Here is a 15,565-nt window from a genome sequence, read left to right as displayed (position 1 = left end):
TGACTCAATAAACTGAAAGGAGTGTCATGGAAAAAAATGTGGGTAGCTTCAAAATACAAAAACTTCTTAGTTTTTCAAAACGAAATGATAAGTAAAAAAAGCGAATGTTGGTTAGTTTAAAGAAGCCTTAGGGGAAAACAAATGTAAGTGCCCAAGGCTGGGCCTTTCAATCTCTAATTGGTATCTGACCTAGTTTGAAAAGATGTCATGCGTTTTGTGACTTTCCCTTTCATTTCAACAAAGTGGTGTCTGTACTCAGTGCTTCTAAAAATTTTGTTGCTTACTTATTCAGACCAAGGTTTAGGAGAATGATTCATGAATAGCCTATAGTTATTCAGAAGTGACTGTTCCAAACTGGAAGTTAATCTTTTTTTCACTGTTAAAGCCTGTTCCGAATTCTGATATGCCACCTTTACAATCACAAATATCTACTTTTATAGTATGAAGGATGAAGAAGAACAGATGTGCCCCATTTGTTTGTTAGGCATGCTGGATGAAGAGAGCCTAACTGTGTGTGAAGATGGCTGCAGGAACAAATTACACCACCACTGCATGTCAATATGTATGTTGTCATCTTTGTCTTGTTAAGTTCTGGTGACTCTGTTTTGATATGAGTTTTTCATTTGGTTTAAAAGTAAAGAGAAACCTGCTCTTAAGTGATGGCTGGTAGCTCTTTGTGAGAGTTTGGTATCATTTGGGTACTATTGATATGCCTTAATTTATCAGTTATATGCAATTCAAGTTTGTAATTTGATGCTTTGAGAAAGGAAGTTAATTGCAGAACTAGAGGTTTGAGCCTTTTTTCACCTGAGTGAAAAAGATTATGTCCAATTAGAGCAAGGCTAGGAACAGACTTCTAGTCCCATGACTTGCCATTAGAGTGCATGAGAGTCATCATCAGCTAGGATTATATAGCAAATTATAGAGTATGTTTACATACTACGTTTAATAACGTATATAAATAGTTACAGTTTGCTTTAACAAATAAATTCCATCTCCCATATTACTTTTGAAAAAGTGTCGCCTGTGTTTGATGTACAAAAACAATAGCATTTTGGTTCATAACTTAATTTTCTTGCTAAACTGAAGCATTTCTGCAGGCAAAAATGTTCATATGCCCATATTTATCAGGTTGCTGCAGATGGCTCAGTTCAGAAGCATTTATCATGAAACTAACATTCTTCAGTAAGACTCAGTAATGCCATCTTCTGGTTTTATACACTTTAAAAGTGAAGTATGTTTTACCCTGTTGCTGTTTTCCAGGGGCAGAAGAATGTAGAAGAAACAGAGAGCCACTTATCTGTCCTCTTTGTAGGTCTAAATGGAGATCTCATGATTTCTATAGGTAAGGATTTAGACTGTGTATAACAAACTATCTGTTTCTGGATCCTTAGTCAGTGTTACCTGAATATGCTGAAGTATTTACTTCAGTAAATCTTTCATTTGTAAATCCATGTTATTTGTTGTCAATCTGTAGTCATGAATTGCCAAGCCCTGTGGATTCTTCTGTTCTCCGTGTGGTTCAGCAACAAACTCAGCAGCAATCCACAGCTGGATCACAGAGAAGAACCCAAGACAGCAATTTTAACCTTACTCATTATGGGGTCCAGCAGATCCCTTCTGCCTATAAAGATTTAGCTGAGCCATGGATTCAGGTATTTTTACTGCTTCAAATGTAAAAAAATATTTCGAACTGTTTTGCTAGATTTGTCAGATCAACAACTCAAAAATTTATTCTGAATCCCACCAGCTTTATGATTGATTATTATTGGAAAGAATTATACTTAACTTGCATCAGAAGAGAAGGTTTTCTAGTCTTGTTTTAACTGGGGTTTCAGTTTTGAACTTCATCTCAGGCTTCATATTAAAGGTCCATGTAAATAAATGTAGTATTCTTAACTCTAGTTTTGGTTTTGCAAGTGTCATATAAATACAGAGTTGGTACTTACTGTTACCCAGGCTGTGTTGCAGGAGCTGAATGACCTAAATAACTTCTAGAGTCTACAGGTGGGTTCAGCTGAGCACACTTCAAAGTGGGAGAACTTGTATTGCCCATATTTCTGCTGTAATTTTTGTCTGGTATAGCTGGACCTTGGTTTCAGGGTTGTTTATATCAATGTCTAGAAACAAACCCCATGCTGAATAATTAAAATTCAAAGTGAATGGAACCATCCTCAAACTTCTCTTAACAGAGTTTTTGGAGAACTGATGATTTAGCATTTATGATGTTTCATTTCTACCATGGAATCTTTTTTTTTTTAAGACACTACCTTCTGACACACTTTTTTTCTGTCAGACTTCTTAAGGTGATTTTTCACCAGAAACATTTCTTTGCTCTTCTTAGGTACTTAAGTTGCAATATTATTCAGTTTGACTCCTCTAATGTTGCTTTTTCCTTGGCAGGTATTTGGAATGGAGTTAGTTGGCTGCTTGTTTTCTCGAAACTGGAATATACGAGAGATGGCACTTAGACGTCTTTCCCATGATGTTAGTGGTGCTCTATTACTGGCTAATGGTGAAAGCACTGGGAATTCTGGAAGTAGCAGTGGAAACAACACAAGTGCTGGAGCTCTGGGAGCAGCTAGTGGGTCATCTCAGACCAGTATCTCAGGAGACGTGGTGGTGGAATCCTGCTGCAGTGTGCTGTCCATGGTCTGTGCTGACCCTGTCTACAAAGTGTATGTTGCTGCTTTAGTAAGTAGTTGTTTTCTAGTACTTATTCTAGTAATTTTGATGTTACTTTATTTTTGAAGGGGAGGGAAAGGGAGGAGATACGTGAAGTCAGGAATCCTAGTAATTGTTGTTGAGCACCACTGATGACTTAACTTTTAACTGTCACCGAAAAGTGGGGTGAACAAAATCCTCCACAAGAGTGAAATGGCACAACTCCACTGGCCAAATGCAAGGAAATGCTTGCTAACTGTTAACAGTACTTGTATGACTAGGTTCTTTCCAATCTCAAAGAATACACGACAAATTCATAAGTAAGCTACTTATGCTTTGAACATTTCACTGATATTTTGAATGCAATTTATATAAAACTATTTACAACTCTTTAAAAAAATAAAAATTGTGTAGCTAGTTTGATTTCGTGTGTATTTTTTTTCCCCCTTCTCTTAGAAAACTTTAAGAGCCATGCTGGTATATACTCCCTGTCATACTTTGGCAGAAAGGACTAAACTACAGCGACTTCTCAAGCCAGTTGTAGAGACAATATTAGTTAAATGTGCAGATGCCAACAGGTACGGTGTCTCATGAACTCCAGATTGATTTTAAATTGTTACTGAAATGTCTTGAAGCTTCATCTGTTGTTATTTATGTGGAACTAGGAGACAATTTATGGTTGGTGGTTAAATATGTGGATCATAAGTGTAAATATATCATGTTTTTGTTCAAGTCTAATTGTTACCAACAAACTTCTGGCTTGAAAGATGTAGGTTTTGAAGGCACCTGATTGTATTGTTCCAACACTTCCTCCCTTAAGATAAAGGATGATGTTAGGTGCGGTCATCAACAGTCTCCTCCATCTCAGTTGATACTGCTTTAGTCTAATTCTCATGACTGGCCTTTAAGCAGTCAGCCAGTACCCTTCAGCAAGTACTAATCAAACCAAGTTTCCTAATTCAACAAAAGCTATTGTTCATCTGTGCCATGAAGTGTTAACATAACACTTCTACTTTTTATTTCACGGTGTAATGTTAGGAGATGGCTATTCTGAGTGAATGCCCTTGGTATTTCTGGCTTGAGTAGGCCTTGTCTTCCTGTCCCAAGCTACCCTGTTTGTTCTGCCAGACCAACCATTTCTTCACCTGTACTGTAAACTAGATGCAAAAGTCCACCAGCTTGATTTTTGTCTCTTCAGGTTTAGCTCCTAAGCAGCATTTCTTCTGAAACTGCAGCTAGAGATGCCCCAAGCAGTAGTCCAGCAATAGATTATCTAAAGTAAAGGAATGAGTGAAATAGAAGTGTTCATTGTGTTTCTGGATTCCTGGATTGGCCTGTTTTTGCAAGAGGCTGAGGTCCTATTCAGGTTTTTATTTCTTTTAGTGATAAACATTACATTTCTGGAAGTACCCTTGTAAAAAATGTCACAACTATTGGTAGTTTATAGATAGAGGATCATAGAAATGTATCGGAATAAAGTGATGTGAAATAATTTTCCACACACAATTCCAAGCTAATGATTATTGAAATATAATTATTAGAATGTTTTTCTTTGAGAGCATATGCTAGAAGAGTTATTTTGTTGTTTTAATTTCTTATAGTCGAACAAGTCAACTTTCAGTCTCAACACTACTGGAGATGTGTAAAGGCCAAGCGGGCGAGCTGGCAGTTGGGAGAGAAATACTTAAATCTGGTAATAGTAGCTCTTCATATATAATTGAATTACAATTACAGGCAAATATACTGAAGTCTTTTACATTTAACAGGATTTATCCAATATTAGCATGGCAAAGAGAAGAGTATTTCTCTCAGCAGTTTGGGAGTGGGGATAGTTTCAGCACACAACATGTATTTCTGTATGATACAGTTCTGATCTTTATTTAGATTGTGAACATATCTAATCCTTATTTTATTAACTTTTTTTATAGGGTCCATTGGCATTGGTGGTGTTGATTATGTCTTAAGTTGTATCCTTGGAACCCAAACTGAATCTAGCAACTGGCAAGCACTACTGGGGCGACTTTGTCTAATAGACAGACTCCTGTTGGAATTTCCTGGTGAATTTTATCCCCACATTGTCTGTGGAGATGTTTTACAGGCTGATACTGTAGTAGACAGGTACTTGCTTACACTATGTGACTGTTGCTCTTTGTAATTGAATGTGGTGTTGGTAATTTCTTGAAAAAAATTCCTGTAAACAAACAGTATATATTTATATGCAAAAGTGCACTTACTTTAAGGAGTCAACGGTTGCCATTTTAAAAAACTTCTGACATGTGGATCAATTCTGAAGCACTAGAGCAGCAATAAGTCTCCTTTCTACTGCAGAACTGACAGCTAAACATATTATCTTTACATGGCCTTCTTGGCATTAGTTAACTAGAACATACCAGTGTATAAACCACCTCTCTTCTTTTTCGTAGGTATAAGAAACTTCTCTCCCTCTTAACTTTCGCCTTGCAGTCAATTGACAATTCCCACTCAATGGTTGGTAAACTATCGCGGAGAGTATTTTTGAGTGCAGCAAGAATGGTGGCAAGAGTGCCCCATGTTTTTGTAAAGCTGCTAGAAATGTTGAGTGTGACAAGCTCAACTCATTATGCAAGGATGCGTCGACGTCTGATGGCAATAGCAGATGAAATGGAAATTGCAGAAGCCATCCAGCTAGGCATGGAAGAAATGCTCTCTGGGGAATGCCGACATGAAGACTTTTTGCAGCTGCCTGTACCAGATAACTCTCCAGAAGCTACAGAAAGTAATACTCCTAACAATACTGTCCAGTTATCAGGGAAAAGCGGGAGATGCTTAAGTGATAAAAAACTGAGTGCCAGTCCAGAGGACATTTCTCAGGTGCTGGCTGGCCTTGCTGTGGGGCTTCCTGTATCATCAATAACCACTGAGCAACCAAAGCCAGCCATTCAAACAAAAGGAAAACCCCACAGTCAGTGTTTGAACTCTTCTCCCTCATCCAGTCATTCCCAGTCACTATTCCCAACACTTCTGTCTCCTTCAAACCCATCTGTACCAGCTGGCACTGTAACAGATGTCTCTAAACTCAGACCTCAGGGATTCATTCCCTGCAAAATCCCCTCACCTTCTCCTCAAACACAGCGAAAACTTTCTCTCCAGTTTCAGAGAAACTGTTCTGAAAGTAAAGAACCAGAGAAACTTTCTCCAGTTTTTACTCAAGCCAGGCCGTTGCCATCCAGTCAAATACACAGGCCAAAGCCATCACGACCCACCCCAAGTGATGTGAACAAGCAGGGAGAAACCTTAAAAAACAGTATGACACTTGACCTGAATGATATTTCACAGTGCGATGGCAATAGTAGTAGTAGTAGCAGTGCAGTTATACCAAGTGAAGAGACAGTGTTCACACCAGTAGATGAAAAATGTCGATTGGATGTTAATGCAGAGCTCAATTCCAGTATTGAGGACCTACTCGAGGCCTCCATGCCGACGAGTGATGGCACAGTTACGTTCAAGTCTGAAGTTGCAGTTCTTTCTCCTGAGCGGGCAGAAAATGATGATACTTACAAAGATGATGTAAGTCATAATCAAAAATGCAAGGAAAAGATGGAAGCTGAAGAGGAGGAAGCTTTAGCTATTGCTATGGCAATGTCAGCGTCTCAAGATGCCCTGCCAATAATTCCCCAACTACAGGTTGAAAATGGTGAAGATATCATAATTATTCAGCAGGATGTAAGTATACCTATGGGAATTTAGCATAAGTCTTAACTGAGGTTCACTGAATTTATAAAGCAGTGCTGTTACATTTCCAAAGTTACATAAAACACACAGGTACTCAATACCCTTTTCCTAGGAGTTGGAGTATAAACAGTCTGTTAGTTGTGGGTGCTAACAGAATCCTTCTGTGGCTATTAACAAGTTTAGAGAAAGTATTTGGAAGATAAATATTATCTCATGTATTTAAAATAGTGAAGAAGGAAGTGTAAAAGTGAGGAGATGAGAAAATGAGAACAAAGGTTTTAAGCAGGAGTAGAACTGGACTGAGTCTTAATGCTGATTTACTTTGAAGGCAATTGTACAAAACCAAACTAGTTTCTGAAAGAAAAGGCAGAGTTGGAAGAGATCTTTTTGTTGGCACATCTGGAGAGGGAAGATACTTTAGAAGAGATACATTAGAAAACAGATTAGAAAATTTTCTAATAAAATATTAGAAAAATATTTGTTCGTAAATAGACAAAAGCACAGAAGAGTAGAGAAAGGAGTATTTTATTTGTGATCCTATAAATGAGGTAATAACATGTGAAGCCTAACACGGGAGAAATAAATTAAGTAGGAAACAACATGATTTTGGTTGTGTTTACTATAGGTGCTAACTAAAACCTTAACTAGATGTGAGATCAGGAATAAAGAAGAGTATTGCTCCTTGTGTCCGTAAATCTTGCCTTTCACCTTCAGGTAGTAACGTAGAGGATGCTCTCTGTTCTTATGTACAAGTAGGAGTATGTGGATTACGGAATACAGTGGCGTTCTGGTCTCAGCTGAAATGTGTAATGTGCCATACAAAGAGCTGTAAGGGAGCGGAGAGGTGTATAAGCTTCCAGAATGTCTACAGTTTAGATGCCTACTAATAAACGTGGAATTTATTTGGAATTTAATTTGCAGACACCAGAAACTCTGCCTGGACATACCAAAGCAAAACACCATTACAGAGAAGATGCAGAATGGCTTAAAGGTCAGCAAATTGGCCTTGGAGCTTTCTCTTCCTGTTACCAAGCTCAAGATGTAGGAACGGGGACGTTAATGGCTGTGAAACAGGTGAACACTTCAAATACTTCAATTTCTTGAAAATACTGTGTTTATTCTTCAGTATTTTTTTTGAGTATTAAAACTCTCTGCTCTCACAGACTTCTTGTGTTCCTTGCTTCCTCTGCTCCCTGTCATGTGTTCTCACATAATATATAATAAAAGGTCTTTATGGGCATGGTAGTAATGTAATATTTTCAGGCTTTTTTCAATTCTCCTTAAAATGACAAAAAAAAAAAAACACCAAAAATGTATTTTTTTATATGCCCATTTTCTTTCATAGTTCTTCAAATATGTTTTTAAGTCCATAAATCAGTGACAGAGTTAGGAACGGAGCCTAGATCTCGATTCCAAATTAATGCGCTATTTGCAAGGCAGCTATTAAAAGCAGTTTCCCCTTTCTTGTCAAGACATTTTCCTAAAATAGTTTAATCAAAGCAGTGTAGTTAATGCTTGATTCCTCTGATTCAACAGCCAACTTTGAGGCAAGTATTTTAAATATTTAAATTAATAGGTACAGAAGTGTGACTGAGAAAAGAGGCCCAAATGCATGTGTTCCACTCAAGATTTTTTTTTAAGGTTCTAGATGTGAATAAATCTTTCACATTTAAGGTTCCCTAGGTCTGATACCAACATAGAGGGAATCTTAGCCCTTATATTTTCGTACTAGTTCTAGAATGAACTTACACCTAGAGAGTTGAGCAATTTCAAAACATTTAATTGGGGAAAGAATATCTGTCATCAGCTATTCCTCCTTTGAAACTCTCTTGCTTGTGAAAGTGTAGGACTGTCCATGTAGTCCTTGAGACTCCTCCTGAGGAGATGATGATGATGATTGTGATGCCCAGGGAGCATTCTCTGCAGCATACCATTATTTCAGATTGAGTATGGATCAGAGCTGGGGTTGGCTCCAGTTCCGTTACAGGACTTCTGATCTGCTTTCTGACACCCTGCTGCCATCAAATTTCTGGAATAAGAGGTTTAGTTATGAAACAGATAGTATGACTAAACTGGTAAAAACCTTACCACCAACAACTGTCAGAATCCTATTTCAGGGCTTACCTTTCTTCCTTTTCTCCAACATCTGAAAAAAAGTATTTTTTTCTTAGTTTAAGCAGAGGAGAGTGAAAAGGGAAGTTTCCCCACTCCGTAATTGGAGAGGCTTTTGTTGGTATTTCCCTAGAAGTTCACTCTTAATTTTCTATGACTGTCTCACATGGAGATACATTCTCAGCTGAAGGGGCTTGAGATAAAAGAATACTTGATATTTCCAGATGGTGAAAAGGGATGGAAAACCATCTGTTCTTGTTACTGTACTGAAGGGGTGGTTACAGGACTGGTAATTACATGCAGTAAATCTGAACACCGTATTTTAAAACAGGTGACGTATGTCAGGAACACATCAGCTGAGCAAGAAGAGGTAGTTGAAGCACTAAGAGAAGAAATACGGATGATGAGTCATCTGAACCATCCTAACATTATTCGAATGTTGGGTGCTACATGTGAGAAGAGCAACTATAATCTCTTTATTGAATGGATGGCAGGTAAACAACTACTATGCCAAAGAAAATTAAAATGTCAATTGTCTTGAACTGTGTAGTTTTATACTGCATTCTGCATCACTTCAGTTCGCAAATTTGTATTTTCATTGCTGTTGGTAACCAGTATACAGAACAGTTTAAGTGGTCATAGCAATATTCTTACTGGTGCATCCTTTGATTTGGGATTTTCCATACCTAATCTGTCTTACAGTTAAAACAGTTGGAAGCCCTGAACAAAAATTGTACTACTTCTTCCTCAATTTCTGAATCTAAAAGAGGAGTTAGAAACTTTGAGACAGGCACTTCAGCTGGAAATACCTCAAACTGATGCATTTTCAGTGTACCTGTGTAACTTTGTTAAAAATAACTCTGCTGGTTATTTTTATTAGACTCTGCTGGTTATTTTTATTAGACTCTGCTGGTTATTTTTATTAGACTCTAATATCATTTACTTTGTTTTGTCCCAAGCACTTTTCATAAAAATTGTGTAAGATGACATGCAAAGACATTTAAGAACTTGAAGTAAATTTCTAATAATAGGTAGCAAGTAGGATGCTCTGGGAAAAAAGTGGTCACATGTTAAATATTTTAAGTGGTAATTTAGTAACAAATAGTGAAATTTCTTCATTATTGTATAGACCAGAGACAACAAAGTCTATATCCTTTTTTTTTTAGAAGGAGCTTTATTAATTTTATGAATGGGATTATATGTTGTTGTCATCCAGTTACCAAGAATTAGATTTAGTGTTTTATACATCCTTACTTATAAAAGAAAGCATTGCAACTTAACTTGCGTTCTTTGGCAGAAACCACTTGGCAATACCAGAGTGCTAACAAGCAAAGCCCAAGTATGTCTTATTACAAGCAGTACTGGAGAAAATATTTTCTCAAAACTAATCATTTAACTTTTTTAAGTATATATTTTTTTAAATATTATTATTTAGCTAATGTCAGGAATTGTCGTTACCTCGTTCAAGCCCAAGTTGTGTTAGACTACTTTGAGAGGCACAATGGAAATCCAAAATCTTGAGGATCTATAAACAGATTTTGGAAAACAGAGGAAAATACTGCTTTTCCTTTCTTGTCTACTTGCTTCTATGTATTGTTACTTGGATGGTAACAATTAAATTAAGATCCTTGAAGGGAATGCTTACCAGAGGCTGTGTATAGTTATTGCCCCAAAGAAAGCTAGCGTTCTGCTGCTTAAATGTTAATGGAAAATGTGGATAAATATATGTAGGTTTTTATCAGCAACAGTACTTTGTACCTGAAGGGATTTGTACCTTCTTTTAAGGAAGTATAAAATTATTAGGAAGCATGAAAACTTATGTCTTTAATGTTTACAGTTCCAGGTACAAAGTAACTAAGTAACCAAGTATATTACTTTTTGCCTATGAAATGTTTTAATGTTTTTTGCAGGGGGAGGAATATAGTTATAAATTAGGAATACCAATACCAAGTTCCAATTTTAAGCAGCAGTGCTTCATTCTATTAATACAAAATGTGTTGATAAAATGTTTTTTTATCTTCTAGGTGGTTCAGTTGCTCACTTGTTAAGTAAATATGGAGCCTTCAAAGAATCGGTTATTATTAATTACACAGAACAACTGTTACGTGGCCTTTCTTACCTCCATGAGAATCAGATAATTCATAGAGATGTTAAAGGTGAGAATTACTTAGAATGTCTTCTAAAAAGAAATATTCAGAAAGCAGCATCTGTTTTAGCTTGAGACCTATTGCTTCTCTCATACCATCTGAAGAGTGGTATTTCTGTTGGGTTTGTCTGAGCATTCTGAAGAACCCTTAATTACTGGAATTAATCAGAATGTTCATAGCATGCTTGGGGATGTTTGCTACTTCTGCTGATAGTTTTGAAAAATTGGTTTTCTCAGTCTTCTCAAATTAAAGCTATATGGCAACTTCATATTTTAAGATTGCTAGTTAATGTAAATATTTACACTGAAATGATAGTAAAATCTGTGAACAAGCCAAGATAAAGCAGTCGGATTTCTAATTTATAGGAGTATGGTGATGAGTTTTCTTCCTCTTTCCTAAACGAACATAAATACAGTTGTACTGTGTTCGAGCAAAATATGGACTTTATTGAGAAATACCAGTCTTACTGAAGTTTTACCTTTAGTCACTATAGCTGTCCCTGAACTGGCGAGATATCCAGATAAGTAGCAATGTAGCAATGGAAAATATTTATCTTATGATTTCTTCTTAAAATAGGAAAACTTTCAATTGCTCTATAATTCTCTTCAAGACAATTCAAAGTTGCTTAAGGATGAAATAAATTTAAATTTCACAGGGAGCTGCAGGCAATGAAAACCTCCAGGGTTTTAGGTCACTATTTTCTTTCATTATTCCATCTCCAGGCATTGTTCCAGAATCCTGTGTTTGCCCTACTTTGAAAGTTTGCTTTCCTAAATCTCTTGGACAGCCTCAAGCTGTGTGCAGTATCATTCAGGCATAACAGAAAAGTTACATTATTAGGCTTTGTCCTTGATTTTCAGATTTCCTTGATAATTGGGGGTGGGGAACATCAACCTATTTATAGTTTTGAAATGGAGGGAGGAAGTGTGTCTGTTCATCCATTTGCCTTTAATAGAAAGCCAACTATCAGTATTTTTATTATGCTGTTGACAGGTGCCAATTTGCTAATTGACAGCACAGGTCATAGATTAAGAATTGCTGATTTTGGAGCTGCAGCCAGGTTGGCATCAAAAGGAACTGGTGCTGGGGAGTTTCAGGGACAGTTGTTGGGAACTATTGCATTTATGGCACCAGAGGTAAGAAACCAGTTTTGGAAGTTACTTCAAAAAGTTTGTTTGAACTCTCTAAGCTAATTCATACAGCCAAATAACAGAAAATCACTGTAAATGCCTCAAATATGTTTTAAGTGTATCTGTTTTAAAGAATAGGTACAATTCCAACACAGTGATAATGACATTTCTTTCTCGCTGTCAGTTATTTCAAGTAGTTTGGTACAAGCTATAGCTATCATAAGTATTGTTACTAAAGCCCAAATGACCGTTTGGTCAAAAGCTAACTATTGCAAGGTACTTTGCTTTGCCTTTGAGCAAGCATTTTGTTTGCTAGCTCTCCACAGCTGTATAAATCTTATGGCATTTACATGACTGATTACTCAGCCTGAAATGTTAATCAGAATGCACTTGGCTGATGATTCTTTTTTTTTTTTTGCATCTAAATTACTTAGTTAAGAGACTTTAAAGTGGATAATTTGAGCTTTGGTCTGTCTGTCCAGGTTCTGAGAGGTCAACAGTATGGTAGGAGCTGTGATGTGTGGAGCGTTGGCTGTGTTGTTATAGAAATGGCTTGTGCTAAACCTCCCTGGAATGCAGAGAAACACTCCAATCATCTTGCTCTGATATTTAAGGTGAGGTATTATGTTGCTACCAATATGCTACAGAAGACTGACTAATTTCGTGTACAGCAATGTGAATTTTAGAAAAGTATACAAGTAGTAGTGTTGTGGCAATAGCTGCTCATTGCATTGGAGCTGTTAGTACAAAAGCAATACTGATACCAACATAGTCATACTTGCTTGTTCAAAAAAATAAAGGCTACCAACACAATAATATATTGAAAAAGTTCTAAGATATAAATATATAGTGTAGCGGGCTAAAAGAAAACTTTGCGATAGAGTTGATCTTGACTCTGGGCAGAAGATTAGGATTTGAATGCTTTCGTACAATCCTGTAAAATACAGGAGCAAAATGAGGTTTTCTACCATAAAACATGTATGTATTTATATTTCATAGTGGGGAATGTCTTTTCGTAAAAACCTGATGTTCCACATTCAGACTTTGCTGAAATATATTTGCCATTATGCCATGCTGTGTGTGAATGTTGCCCCTCCCTTTTCTAGGTCATACATCTTGGCCTTCATGTTTCTTACTAAAATTAGGTATATTTAATTCTAAGTCTAGTTGAACTATAGGCATGAATGAAGAAAATACTGCGAGAAGTGAAAAAAGCGATTATTAGTGTTTTCAGTAGCATGAGTGAAGAAAGTGTTTCCACAAAATAGAAATAGCACAGCAGTATTCAAATATGCCCTAATTAAGCACAAATAAGTTGTGGTAAGAGCTGTAGTTGTCTTGGTTCTGTGTCTGTGTGAATCTGGTGGTGCCACTCCAGTGTGCTCAATCATCTTGCTTAATTTGATTCAGAGAGCTATTTTGCATTACTGCAAATGTAACTATTAATTACCAAGTCAGGTAAGCTGATTTGGTTAGATTATTTCTGGAGCCATTGAGGTGTATCTTGGAAGTTAATCTGCTATTTTGTTTTCAATGAAATGATTCCATTGCTTGTCATTTAAGTCATAAGGGAGCGATCTGCATCTCTGAGAAAGATTGCCCTTGGGGTGGTAACAGAAATACAGTAAAGGTGATGCAAGAGAGCATACTCGGCTTACCATATCATAATGTAACAGAGCTCAACTTAATATATCTCTGTGTTGCTTGTGCCAGTTAACAGTGATAGCAACTAGTAGACTAAAGAACACCTGTATGTATGGCATAAGAGCTTTTCTTATGGCCTGCTCAGTGATGGTCACTGCAGAATCTTGCAGTAAGAAGAAAATTCATACAGAAGTGCAAGGAGAGGCAGACTTTGAAAGCCAATAGGCATAAGGGCAACTGAAGACCCATTTTATAAAATGGAAGCAGTAATGTAATGTCCAAACAGCAGTAGCAAATCTGCTAAGTGGAGGAAAGCTCATAAATGTAACTCATCAGCTGAAAATTATCAGCTTGTGGAAGGTTTTTGGGGTAGAAAAGGGAACTTAAGGGTAACTGACTTCTAAAAAGTTATTTTTCCCTTTGTTCAGATTGCTAGTGCAACTACTGCTCCATCAATCCCTACACATCTGTCTCCTGGCTTGAAAGATGTGACTCTTCGGTGTTTAGAACTTCAACCTCAGGACAGACCCCCATCAAGGGAGCTGCTGAAACACCCAGTCTTCCGTACTACATGGTAGCTACTTGTACGTAAGGCTGATACACTGAAGAAGATGCTACTGAATATACAATAACTGTTTTGCAGTGCAGTTAAGCACAGTAAATTGTGTAATTCTGCTGGCCTTAATGATAGATACATCATGGATTTAAGACCAGTGGAAGACCCTACCTAAGTATGTGATTGACAAATCGAGATCTTTACCTAAGCTCAGTATGCAACATTTCACAACTTGTGCAAAGATTTATAAACTGTGCCTTTCAAACATCTGGCTCTATGTGAACACAAAAGCATTTTTCCTTAAATCTGCATGATTATTTAGCAGAGAAGTGATTTTTATTTTATTTGGAGCACTTTTTCAGCAATATTAGCAGCTGAGGGGCTCAGGATCTATTTTAATATAGCAATCACTGTTCCATTTCACATCATGCAGATGTAAGCAGAGGGTTCTGCAGTTAAGTTTTCAGCACTGGTTAAAAGAAAGTTCTGTATCTGTCCCTTCTAATTACATAAAGTTCTCTGAGTAGCATATCCAAACATCGATGGATACTTTAAAACAAACATTTTGCCTACCTTTAAGAGTAGGCAGTTGTGGTTCACTGTGCATTTACTGCTGGCCATGTAATTTCTTTTGAAATGAAAGTTTGTTTTCATTGTATTTTTAACTTTCAGGGAAAGGTGATCTTTTGAAATAGTCTTTAGAAAAACATGCGAGCTGTGTCATGGAACATCTTGCTGACACAAGAGTTTTAAAAACAGATTTGCTGGAAATCTGGAAAAAAAAAGCCATCTTCAACAGGGCTGTGTAGAAGGCTCAGTATAGGTTATTTAAAAAACAAAATGGAAAAAAATCAAGATTGTTCTGCATAAAACAACTTGGTCTGAATCATGCTCAAAGTTGTTGAGCCTTCTTTTCATATAGCAGTTTCTTCTGGCAAATCGCGTAGAGAAGTTTCATGTCAAAGGCCCCAAACCCAGCTCCCATTAAAGTTTATGTGAGACTTTGCTGTACTTCAGTGGGAACAGGTGCCAACTATGAGGAAATCTCATTCTGTGTGTAAAAAAAACTGTGTTCACATTCTCTACTGATAACAAGTTTTACCTGCTGTTTTCCTTCTGCCGTACATCATCTATTTACTGTAGTCATTAGTGATAATTTAATTTGAAAATGTTAAAGATATTACCATAAGAAAGGTATTTATTTTAACAAGAGACAAACTTGGACTTGAAAAGCAAGGTAAAGTTAAGTGTGAAGTAAAGCTTCACCTGTAGTGCAAATCTTGTGATTTTTAGCAGGTGTTTTTTTAAAACAGGTTTTTAAAATTATTTTAAAGGCAGGTTTTTAGATTCTGATGCATGTAATTCTGAAGGAAAATGGCAGCTTTTCTTTTGCTTTTTTTAAGGGGATATTTTTAAATACTGATTGTGTTTAATCCATTTGGAAAAATACTGTTCATGTTTTAACTCTTCAGAAGCCAGTTGGATTGTTGGACTGAAATAGAATTGGTTATTTTCAAAGACTCAGGACAAACTAAATAAGCTATAGTACATTAAAAATGTACAATACGAATTGGAAGTAAAACATCTGAAACATAAGTTTA

The 15,565-nt window shown here is 36.7% G+C and overlaps 1 protein-coding gene across 1 annotated transcript in view; it reads left to right on the top strand.

The window, feature by feature from the left end:
• MAP3K1 (mitogen-activated protein kinase kinase kinase 1) overlaps nucleotides 1–14,010 on the top strand; it is a 59,951-nt gene extending 45,941 nt beyond the window's left edge. Inside the window, exons 7-20 of the mRNA XM_086479482.1 lie at nucleotides 441–562; nucleotides 1,264–1,345; nucleotides 1,478–1,655; nucleotides 2,404–2,694; nucleotides 3,121–3,242; nucleotides 4,266–4,357; nucleotides 4,593–4,782; nucleotides 5,088–6,366; nucleotides 7,297–7,449; nucleotides 8,819–8,981; nucleotides 10,512–10,643; nucleotides 11,628–11,770; nucleotides 12,247–12,378; nucleotides 13,837–14,010. Coding sequence (XP_086335608.1) covers nucleotides 441–562; nucleotides 1,264–1,345; nucleotides 1,478–1,655; nucleotides 2,404–2,694; nucleotides 3,121–3,242; nucleotides 4,266–4,357; nucleotides 4,593–4,782; nucleotides 5,088–6,366; nucleotides 7,297–7,449; nucleotides 8,819–8,981; nucleotides 10,512–10,643; nucleotides 11,628–11,770; nucleotides 12,247–12,378; nucleotides 13,837–13,986 — 3,229 coding nt within the window. The 3' untranslated portion in view covers nucleotides 13,987–14,010. The remainder of the gene's footprint in view (nucleotides 1–440; nucleotides 563–1,263; nucleotides 1,346–1,477; nucleotides 1,656–2,403; nucleotides 2,695–3,120; nucleotides 3,243–4,265; nucleotides 4,358–4,592; nucleotides 4,783–5,087; nucleotides 6,367–7,296; nucleotides 7,450–8,818; nucleotides 8,982–10,511; nucleotides 10,644–11,627; nucleotides 11,771–12,246; nucleotides 12,379–13,836) is intronic.
• Nucleotides 14,011–15,565: the final 1,555 nt, after the last annotated feature.

This window comes from Leptosomus discolor, chromosome Z (genome assembly GCF_034619465.1).
Source record: "Leptosomus discolor isolate bLepDis1 chromosome Z, bLepDis1.hap2, whole genome shotgun sequence".
Lineage (NCBI taxonomy): Eukaryota > Metazoa > Chordata > Aves > Leptosomiformes > Leptosomidae > Leptosomus > Leptosomus discolor.
This window is presented reverse-complemented; position numbering and strand designations above follow the sequence as displayed.